Source organism: Halichoeres trimaculatus, unplaced genomic scaffold, assembly GCF_033239565.1.
Source record: "Halichoeres trimaculatus isolate MK-OKI-2021-1 unplaced genomic scaffold, fHalTri1.1 fHalTri1_scaffold_1, whole genome shotgun sequence".
In the NCBI taxonomy this organism is placed as follows: domain Eukaryota; kingdom Metazoa; phylum Chordata; class Actinopteri; order Labriformes; family Labridae; genus Halichoeres; species Halichoeres trimaculatus.
Window position 1 is genome coordinate 24,608,713 of NW_027437179.1, and position 11,761 is coordinate 24,620,473.

Genomic DNA, 11,761 nt, shown 5'->3' on the forward strand with positions numbered 1-11,761 from the left:
TATATTTAGTCCAAGACTACATTTTCTACTGAATGTAAGACAAAATCACTTGATAAGATTTCAGTTTTTTCCAGTGCAAGTTCTGGCATCCAACATTGGTGGACTTGCTGCCCCCTTTGGAGTTTCTTTGGCAAGTCGACGTGTTAGGAGAACACAGGGCACACCCATAATGAGCTGGAGGGATTATATCTATTTAATTTGACATAGAAACAACATGAATTCTCAGGATGAGCTGGATATCAATGTCAATGTAACCTGTCTCGAAAAGAGCAGAAGAAAAATGGAAAAATTGATGACAAAGTGGCATTTGCTATGATAGTCATGTGCACATTGTTTATTTGGGAAAAGTTTGTGATTTTGAAGGCAAGGGGTGACTCACCTGACGTAGTTCAGAGTTTATAGGCTGACCTAGGCCAGAGAGGGGCACATACTGGACCACATAGCCGCTCACTGGTCCCCCTGCTTGATTCCAACGAAATCTCAGAGAATCAGTTGTCTGGCTTGTGAACTGAATGTTGGACGGACCGGTGAAAGCCTCTGAGAGAAGGACAGTAACAATAGATACAGTAAAATATAAGTCTGATAATTTAGTGTTCAATAATACTCTGTTTTATATATGTGCCCAACACACCATCACTAGCATACACTCCCCCTGCTTTGGAACACACTCGAGGGCTCACGAGAGGAAGAAGTGTGTTCAGCAGTTTGAAGTCTCCAACAAAAGAGGTGAAATCACTGCTGGGCTGGGAGGAGATCTGAGCCAACTCATTCTTGTCTGCACTCTTTATACCTAACAAGCAGACAATAAGTTGGCAGAGTAAGAAAGAAATCTTGGCAGATTATAAGAAAGTCTGAAAAAACTGCTGAGTCATAAAGAGGAGACAGCTGGGGAGACAGCTGGGGAGACACCTACCAACAGCAAAAACATGCACTCCTTGACTGCGCAGCTTCTGTGCTGGTTCCTGCACGCTGTCCTGTGACTTCCCGTCTGTTATCAGTATTGTAATCTAGAAATTAAATAAAACCCACCAGTACAGTCAAAGAAAGACAGTGTTAATATATGTTGTATATTAATTCTGAATCATCAAAAAGCAGCCACTTCTTAGACCTTTGGGACATCCCGACTGGATGCAGGGTTGAAGAAGTTATCAGCAACAAACTTAAGCCCAGCACCAGTACGAGTGTTTCCACCCTTATAGTTCAGATTCTGCACAGCGTTGACCAGCTCTGTGCCGTTCAGGTAGGTAGTAAAAGTAAATTCAACTCTGTAGGGAAAGACAATTAGCAATTAGATTCTTTGTTACTGCATGTACAGGAAAGTAGAAGGCTGATTATTCATTCTGTGAGTCACCTGGAGGTGTCACTGTATTGAATGGCCCCAAATCGTATCCCTGTCTGGCTGACAGAGTTTGCAAATGGTTTTACGATTCCAGCCATAAAACCTTTGACCTGCAGGAAGTTAGCTCTGCCGATACTGGAGGAGCCATCAACCAGGAAGACAATATCTGCTGCTCGAACATTATTACACCTGCCTGTGAGTGCAAGCAAAGAAAGATATATGTGAGTACATACAGATAAAATGTGTCTTTATTGTATGAAACAGCACCATAACTTTCATACATATATTTTTGAACTTTTTAAATTATGACACTTTTTCTTTTGTTCAAGCTGTTTTTAAGCTTCTCTTGTTTAAATGAAGTCCCTTGGATTGTCTTGTTCCTGGAATGTGATATACATGAACCTTACATGTCCCAACATAAAGTATGTTAACACTAATATATGAGAGGAATTCTGAAGAAAAAAATATGCCTTTTATATACCTTGCGCTTCAGCCTGTTTAATGAAGGACAGGAGGATGATCACAGTGATTACCCTGCTCCACATCTTCACAACCTGGGGACCAAAAATACAATAGTTATGCGTTTTAAAAAATCATCAGTTTCAACTGAAAAATAACTAGGGATGGGAATCGATAAGATTATGTCAATACTGACGCCCTTATCATGCTACTTATCGATCTGGTTCTTTATCAGTTCCTGTTGTGAATTTTCTTGATACAAAAAGTAGCTTTACAGGTTTTCTGTGTCAACAACATTTTATTAAGTTTATACTGTAAGTGAATAAAATGTAATTAGTCCCTGAGTCTGGATATTTCTGGGCATAATTATACAGAAACAGGTAAAAATTGCACACAATGTGACGTTGATGTACTGTGTTGTAATATATTAATAATTCAAGTAGGCCATCTAGTGTCTCAAAGTAGTTATAGCAATGGTTCATGTTGTTTGGAAGCTTTACGTTATGAAGTCAGCCATGAGCCTTTCAATTGCCTGTTAGCTTTTGACATTTGAAATTCTCAGAATTTTTTTGCAAAGAGTTGATGTGATATGTTTCTGTGATGAAAGGTGAAATTCTATTTTGAAGCTGAAGTTATACTGATGTATGCCAACTGCTAGCACATCAATGCGGTTTCCCATATACGTTAGCATGAAGCTTGCGCTATTTTGTTACTTTGGTAAATAAGGAGAGTTATACCATTTCGAATGTACTGAATATGAATCTCCTGAGAGAGAGTAATGTACATTTCTTTATGAAGTCAGCTCTTTCAGTAAAACTTCAAGCTGAAAATCCTGAATCAGAGTTTTCTTTGGAAACGTTATCTAACTGCTAACTAAGATAGCTACAGCAGACCAGTCTGGCATAATATTGTAAAGAATTGATAAGGGAATCATTAAGCACAAAGGCTAATGATAGATGGATTGAAACATTTCTTATCGTTTCTCAACAGGAACCGGTTTTTGATCCCCATCCCTAACACTAAAAAACTACACAGTGGTTATATCATGCTGACATGCCTGCAGACTTTAAGGCCTTGTTTTTGTTTGCATACTCCTCTTTACCCTCCTTCCTTTTGCTTTTCTTATGTCCTCAGGCCACACCAGTCTCTGTGTTGAACCCTCTCCTGGTGGCAGAAATGCTGCCATCCCTCAGCTACTTACCATTCATCCAGATTGAATTTCCTGTCTCTGCTAGTTGCATGAGCTTGTCACTTTCCTGTCAGCTGCATCCTATTAGTCTTTTGTTTCCCAGCATATGTTGGGTAGGCAAGTTCAGCCCTGTTATTTGTCTGATTGTCTACGTATGTTTCCTTGGAGTTGTAACTATTCATCCTGTCTTTACCTGCTATGACCCACCTACTGTCTTTGATATCCTGCCTGCCAGTCTCATCTCTTTGAACAGTTATATTTACAGTCTGTCTAACCACTGCTGAGGTCTCTTTTTTCATACCAGTCAAGCCTTAAGGTCTGTTTAAATTTCACAGTATTAAGGCTACTTGTGAGCAGCACTTTAAACATCAGCTCCATGTTTGATTTGAGAACAATGCAGTCAGTGCCAAGTAAGAGGTTCCTGCTGTCCTTTCAAATGCTGAGACCCATATTGTGATCACTCAGTTTGTTCCTGTGATGACTTTTATGTTAATTAAAACAGGATTAATTTTCCAACTACAAGTTGCACGCTTTATGATGCTGAGCTATGTAATATTATGATGTGTGCACCCAAGACTGAGAAAAAATAATCCCTGGTTGGCACACACTTTTTTTAAAGAGATCTTTTAAACAAGTCATCATTTCTAAGTGCAAACCTGTTGGTGTCATTTCTTGTCAAATTAAAGACATTTTATAAGTTATACAGCAGTGTGTGCTGGTGTAAACAATGTGCTTTCTAGGTGGGAAGTCCACAGTTTTTTTGTACAGATGAAAGCATTTATTTTACTTCTGGCAGCTGGCTCACCATCTTCTGGCTTATGATAGGGTTCAAACCTAGTGGTTTGATCTTTAGACCACCAGAAAATTATCTCATTATCTGGAGAAAACAAGATTTGCTTTCTTGAGATAACCAGATAAATAGGTCTAGATCTAAAGAAAACAACTGAAACAAACTAGTTATCCTCAGAAAACAAAGAAAAACATTTTAATAGTGACCCTTTAGAGCTTCCATACAATCTTTTAAACAAACTGTAGTCACAGGAACTGAGGCAAGAACTTACAATAAGCATCACAGGCCTCCGCAGAATGACCTCAAACAACCTCTCAACCTGGGTAAGCTCTGGGCATAGTGTAGTCCACTTTTGCCCACCTGACAATTTACACATGTGTTAATATTACAAACACAGAAGGCCAAGATTAAGAAAATTATATATTTTTTCCAATTTAGATAACCAGTACTTATTTTAATTCACCCCTGTTTTTTACGAGCTGAGTACATAGTATGGCAATTCAACTGCAGACTGATTTTTTTTTCAGTGATATTACTGTCTGCAGTGGAATTTCCCCAACTCTGCAAAAACATTGGAATAATTAAAAACAAATTTTTCAAAACACACAGATGGGACTGCAACTTTTCTTGAATGGTGGGATTTGGTAAAAAGCACTGTTTTAACTGTATCTGTAACTGTAACAGTTTTTAATGCAGTGGATGGGATTTTATTTGTGTTCTGGCCTGCAAAACAACCAGAAAGCTGAACTGACAAAAACTGTTGCAAGACTCCAGCAAATAACATTTTAAAAAGGTGTCTCACATGAATTACTTCACCCTCACCCAACAAAAGTACAAAAGAAAAAAGTAGAGGTGCTGTTGTGCATAATAGAATTCATTTTGATAGATGTTTTTGATGGTAAAAACTTGACAGATGGAGGCTCATACCTGTCATGTATCACAGGAGCTTCTTGTACATAAAAGCCACAATCACTCAACCCACAGGAGGGGTACGCAAAAGATCATTTTTATTCAAATTATGACTACAAGGCAAGCTGTAAATGAGTAATAATCCTGTTTTTTCATGCAAAAGTAATTCCAAGCCAATGTTGTACTTTCCACTAATTGTCATGTCTGGAACTGAACTTCCATTGTCTTTTAATTGCAAGTATTGCTCAGTTTTACGACATGAAAACCAAAAAAAAAATGTTTTCTTTCCTGTTGTCAGAAGAACAAATCAAAAAAGATACTTTGGTAAGACTGGCCTCCTCAGTAGTTAGGGGGGGTTGGACCAATCTTTAAAGTTTGACCTTCAACACCCTCAAACTTCACTACTGTAATCAACTCCACCTCACAGATTGTGTGTCTGCCTCGAGTTACTGGGTGTCTGGAATGCAGATGCTAGAACCGTATGGACAACATGTACCAGTCTGGAAAAATGAAACAGACTTCTGCTGTTGTTTGGGACATGGAGAACACAAAAATGTTCTGAGTGAATCATTTACTCCAGTGTCATCTTAAATTCAGACATAGAAGACTTCCGACACAGCTCATCTCACTTTTCTTTAACAGAGCTTTTTGTTGAAATGAAAGTGTCTCTCTTCATGACAACCTCTATTAACATTCACCTTTAGCACAGAGGTAGTGCACAATACAGTGGCTTCTGCAAATAGCTGTCAGATGTGGACCCATGAAGCATACCTCTCATCTACCCTGTTGAGCTAAAGTAAACATTTTTGGCAGCATCATGGGAAACCACTTTAGCAGATTAAAGCAAATGTATAGAATATACGTGAGACCAGCAGAATAACAACAGGCAGGGATTGTTTCTGAGGCTATATAGGAATGCAAGGAATATCAACATCATCTGGGATTTGGTCGTTTTTGTCTCTTGGCATTTGTTGAAACTCTGAACCAAACCAGACTTGTGCCTTCGTCAGAACTAGCCCACATGAAAGACAGCTGTAGTTAACACGTGCTGACAGGCTTGATATCATTCATAGCACACCAGAGCTACATTAGAGAGTTCTCACGTTATATGAAGATTGTTACAGCTAATGTAGCTTCCAGCAAAAGAACTAAACATCCTGAAGATGAATGCCATGCTTTTTCTGAGTCAATCTCGAGGAACTTTGCTTAAGACAGTCAGGAACTGTGGAGAGTAGAAGACATGCAGCAAAGAGCTGAGGCTTGAAGCTGAACCAACAACCACTGCGGTAAAGATTGAGACCTCTGTACAGGGCAGTCTTAAACTGTCAAGCCAAACATGCACCCATTTTTAAACCAATCTAAGAATACAATCAGCATTCTGTTAAAATTAGCCTTGCATAAAGAATGGAAATATGGTGGTAACAGCTCTGTTCTGTCCAAGACCCCTTTTAACACCGTTTTCAACTGGTTAAAACACAATTACAACATTATCAGACTAGAAAACACATTTTTGAAAATCATTATTGTGATAGCATATCTACAACACAGTTTTCCAGCAGTAATTATGTTTTATAAGGGAAGACGTAAATACAGGATATTTTTATTGTTCACACTTTGGGTTTTCTAGTGAGACACATTTAATAATAATCATTACAGAAGGACACACACAGACCGCGCACACATAGGCATTTAGTTTGTATGGCCCTGACTATGACCACAAAACAACCCTTTGATGCCGGTGTAGTTGACTGCAACCTGACAGGGTGCGATCAATAGGGACGGGAATCGAAAACCGGTTCCTGTTGAGAATCGATAAGAAATGCGTTAATCCATCGATATCGTTAGCCTTTGTGCTTAACGATTCCCTTATCAGTTCTTTACTTTGTGCCGGGACCACCGGGCCTTACGTCAACTAGCTGCAGCCATATTAGCTTAGCAGTTAGATAACGTTTCCCAAGAAAACTCTGATTCAGGATTTTCAGCTTGAAGTTTTACTGAAAGAGCTGACTTCATAAAGAAATGTACATTACTCTCTCTCTCTCAGGAGATTCATATTCAGTACATTCGAAATGGTATAACTCTCCTTATTTACCAAAGTAACAAAATAGCGCAAGCTTCATGCTAACATATATGGGAAACCGCATTGATATGCTAGCAGTTGGCATACATCAGTATAAATTCAGCTTCAGAATAGAATTTCAACTTTCATCACAGAAACATATCACATCAACTCTTTGTAAAAAATACTGAGAATCTCAAAAGCTAACAGGCAATTAAAAGGCTCATGGCTGACTTCATAACTACGGAAAGCAAACAACTTAAACCATTGCTATAACTACTTTGAGACACTAGATGGCCTACTTGAATTATTAATATATTACAACACAGTACATCAACGTCACATTGTGAGCAATTTTTATCTGTTTCTGTATAATTATGCCCGGAAATATCAAGACTCAGAGGGACTAATTACATTTTATTCACTTACAGTATAAACTCAATAAAATGTTGTTGACACAGAAAACCTGTAAAGCTACTTTTTGTATCAAGAAAATTCACAACAGGAACTGATAAGGGAATCGATAAAGAAATAGATCGATAAGCAGCATGATAAGGGCATCGGCATTGACAATATCTTATCAATTCCCATCCCCAGCATTCAAGAACTTAATGGCTGACTGAGTTGTGAGTTAAACGTGGTGAGGTCAACATCATGAGATTAAAACCACTTCTGCTTATTCAGCTGCAAAAATAGATGCAAACATCTCCGATACCTGTCACTAAGTGATGAATCTTGGGATAGAGGCAGATTCCCAGGTGAAATATGGTATACATGTAACTATTTGAGCAAATTTTTGGAATATTCAGAGTAAAACTGTTGACCAATTGTCAACTTGGACTGTAAACATCCTTATGTGCACTTGGTGGTTTGTTTATAGCTGTAGACATTATACTAGTCATATTCTTGTGATCTATTTATATAGAATTAATGTGCCTATTTTCAATAATGTATTGTTCGTGAAGTTACAAGAAGATTTTAACTTTCTATGATATTTCTTGGGTATTTTCATACTATGTTTTAGTTTGATAGTGCACAGAATGTTGAAGCACTTGCAAGAAAAGTCTGAAAATAGACATGGGAATCTGTTCGCCTTCTTCTCATTTAATTTGTTCAAAATGAAAACTGAGACACAGCCCGAGGCCAGAAGCTCATAATTACCCATAAATGTTTCTTCCCTCTGTCAGAGTCTACAAACCCGACTGTTACAGTGCTCTCTGTCCCAAAACATGAAGAACACACATAAAGTCTAACTAGTTCCAAATGTAATGCCCTTTCCTTTTTTTAGGTTTTTAATGCTTCTTCTAAGACTTCCATCTATAAAATGAAATTACTTACAATTAGTTTATGACAAACCACACCAGCTTGTGTACTTTTATGTCATTCTTTAAGGAATCTAATGAAAGAATGTGTATTTCTGATTTTCACATGTAAGCCAGGTGTTCAGCCCACACTTTAACACCACAGAAAAACCTATTCTAAGCAGTTACATGTTGGCAAACTCAAAATTATAAGTGGAGGCATTAGTATTTCGAGGGTCATAAAAAACCCCAGCTGACTACAAAACAAGTGGTAATGAGGATTCAAAGAACTGTTTTTTCCTGGTTTTAAACTTCCTGCCACTCTATCAACAAACCCACAGCATCTACTCTATTTTTAGACTCTTTCCCAGTCTGTGTTTCTGAACAATCTGGTCGACACACATTTGAAAATCATTACCGTGGATGTTCTGCTACCTTTATTCTTGCTGGTATAGTTTTAGATGCAGGTGTTTAATAATTGGCTGACTTTTGTTCAAATCAGATACCAGCCCCATACCCTTTAAAAGGCTTGAAAAGTCCTATATGGGTGTGATATGATAATTGTAAAAGTTGTATAGCCTAGTTTTGAGTTTAATAATGGGTAAAATGTACAAAAATCACAAGCAGACACTCAGCAGCTGTTTCATGATGGTATCGACAGCTTGAACCGTCAATGGATTTGAAGTTACAGTGATCAATATCAGGTGAAAAAGTCTGACATTTTTGGAAAGGCTTATGTATTAGGATGTAAAAGCCATTGTAGCTGAATGGTGGGAAAAGCTGATGAGTCTACATCAGGGGAAGTCACAGAGGCATGACCTGTTATACATGTCAGGCCTTTTTTTTTACTTAATGCTGTATAGAATAACCCACTGAGACACCAATTTTACACTGTTAAGTTCAGAGTAAAAGTTTAAAGTTGGAGAGACAGCAGAGACATGTTTTGCAGCTGTGGTGGAATCTTGATCTAAAAAAGTCCATACTTTACTCTGAACCCTAGAAAGTCTACATAGAAAATAACCCAGCCCGTATTAATTGTCAACTGAGAAACAAACCACTTCCTCTGGAGTTTTTTTTATTACAGGACACATTTATTAAGTACTTCAGGGAGTACTTTCCTCTGCCCGCTTCACACCTTAAGTTTAAAAAAGATGAAGTGACCACACATCTGCAGGCGACCTGGGAGTCAAGCCAAACACAAAGAGGCAAAAGCTCAATGACACGCTGGTAAAGTGCTGCTTCTAGTCTCAGCGGAAATAAATTTTTCTTCTCAAGTTGGAAAAATTCAAGTGCAGCACTTCTAGAGAGGACAAGGACTTTCCAAGGACAGGAAGAACAACAGTTCAGGAATTATCCCTGAGCTTCTGCTGGAAGCTGTGCTAAGTGAGTCTGAGCTCTCTGAAAACTCAGGCACCACCACAGGGCTGTGGTTCGACAGAGATGCCATTCTCCTAGGGGGGCAGCAGGCCACAGGCCACTACAATGTGACAGAGTGCAGGATTGTGTAAGAGCCAGGCTCCTACAACATCAGTACACGGCCAGGGAGTGTCACACAAGTGGACAAGGGAATGGAGGGGTCAAAGGAGGGCAGGGTGTCACAGTGAATTACTAAAGTCTCCTTAAAGTCTACTCACACTCCAGGATTTTTTGCCACAAGCAGCAGGTCACAAGAACAGATGAGTTTGACTTAAAGGCTTTGTAGGGTCAAAAACAAGGAAGACTGAGCCTTTCACCTTTGACCTCTACCCTCAGGTCAAGTACAGCATTCACTTGCACTCAAAATAGATTACAAATCTGTTTCTTCATCCAAAAAAGTGCTACAAACAGCAGCTTTTGAAAATTATCTGTGACCCTTTGTTGGAACGAGCATCAAAAGAATCACTGATCTAATCCTTCTTAAGAATTTCATAAGCTTTGTATTCTTAGGAACAAACACCAGATGGGCTAAAGCAGGGGAATAACTGCATCTGTTAATACCCTCTCATTCAAATTCATGAATGAACTGAGAGGAAAAGTCAATATCTCCTGGGTCACGGCTGCTTTAATCCAACATAAACACGGTAGAAAGACACACACACACAAACACACACGCACATGCAAAAAAATCTCTATTTAAAAAAAAAAAATCTTTTGATGCATAAATAGTTCTCTTCCTAAACCTCAAGTGAAGATGACAAAGAATGCCCTGCTTCAAAAACACATCAAACCACACAGTAACCAGTATCAGTCCTCCACAGACGACACACTTGGGATTAGTCCAGACTACAATTCCCTTCCATTGTGGCATGCCAACAATTCAACTGAGTTGGTCTGCAACAAGTGAGTGAATGAAAAGATGAGAGTGAAAAGTGGGAGGGTAAGGTGGGGCAAAGGAAATCTCTAATCAGTGCTAATAAAGTTTTTTGAGTCATTATTTGGGGGAATTCTTGCTGTTAGCGAGGTAAACCACAGCAAAGACACAGATGCCCAGAGGAGTGGAACAGACTGGAAACAAATTAAGATACAAAGACAGAGGAGGAAGCAGCTGAGTATGATTCCCCTCCTCTGTGCATCATCATGGACTGTAGCAGAAGTAGTGCCCCATCACCAAAAGAGTTCATCTGAGGTCAGCATACTTATGAGTACCCCCACTGCTTTGTGCAACTGTGCTAAAGATCTATGCATGCATGTATGCAATGTCTGCGAGAGCAAGAGTATTAATTCAAGCTTTGAAAGCGAGTAACAGGGTTTGTCTGTGTAATTACCACAAAGAATCACCTAATAAATTGAGCTATTGCAAAGCGGGTTATTTAGATAGGATTACATTTTAGTGAAGACGGATAATGAATGCTCTGCTCAGTCTTGTTCAAAGTCAAGATTATTTTTTTGCTGCAGGGAAAGCATGTATTGGCTACAGTTCAAATAAGTATTCTATGCACAGCGGTCTATAGTTCATAGTCTCACCAGCAGCATGTACTTGTACATGAATTTTCATCCATCCATGAGTTATCTCAGACAGAACTTAAATTCTAAAGTGCAGCTTGTAAAGTGAGCACAGTTTCAGCCCTGAACAACCTTACACCCATAAATTAAATTGGTGCACATGAAAGCTCCACACAACCCCAGCACCGACCCTCATCTTCCCGCCTCTGCATTCACCTTACCTGGGGATCTCTGCTCCGTGCACCGGGCAACAGCCTGCCGCTCCCCACCTTTCCACCTGTGGCATATCCAGCCCTATCCCTCCGTGCAGTGTCTTGACACGCAGTTGTTAATTTAGTCCGTCTCCGATTTCGTAGTTTAAAAAAGCACAACAAGGTAACTCCACAATAGCCAGTTGACGCTCAATAATAGAACTTGTGTCGGTGCATCCCTGCAGGAGACTGTCAAGGCTGTAAACGCTATTTCTGAATCCCGAGGCTGCCTTGCAAAGCGTGGGCAGAACACAAGCAGCTGCAGAACAGTCCAGACTTGTTCGGATGCCTGAAGGGGAGTCCTCAACTCTTCCTTTCTCTTTTTTCCCTACCTCATTCGCTTTGCCTCTTGTCCCTCCCTGCTCCTGCCAGCAAGAAGCCCATGTAACCAAGTGGAGCAGAGCCAGCAGCCTAGTGTTGCAGTGACTTTTCCAGGTGAAGCAGGGTACTCTCAATTTCACAGAGATCTACATTTTGACATTTTCGTAAGCAGTCAACTTGAAGCCAGGAGTTGAAAGGCTTCTTTACTTGTTGTCAAATAC

The 11,761-nt window shown here is 39.4% G+C and overlaps 1 protein-coding gene across 1 annotated transcript in view; it reads right to left on the reverse strand.

Moving 5' to 3' along the window:
* The window catches only part of col7a1 (collagen, type VII, alpha 1), a 59,498-nt gene extending 47,737 nt beyond the window's left edge, over window positions 1-11,761 (reverse strand). Inside the window, exons 1-7 of the mRNA XM_074669127.1 lie at window positions 11,190-11,761; window positions 1,821-1,893; window positions 1,352-1,532; window positions 1,109-1,265; window positions 914-1,007; window positions 632-790; window positions 380-537 (exon numbers count right to left, since the gene is read on the reverse strand). Coding sequence (XP_074525228.1) covers window positions 380-537; window positions 632-790; window positions 914-1,007; window positions 1,109-1,265; window positions 1,352-1,532; window positions 1,821-1,884 — 813 coding nt within the window. The 5' untranslated portion in view covers window positions 1,885-1,893; window positions 11,190-11,761. The remainder of the gene's footprint in view (window positions 1-379; window positions 538-631; window positions 791-913; window positions 1,008-1,108; window positions 1,266-1,351; window positions 1,533-1,820; window positions 1,894-11,189) is intronic.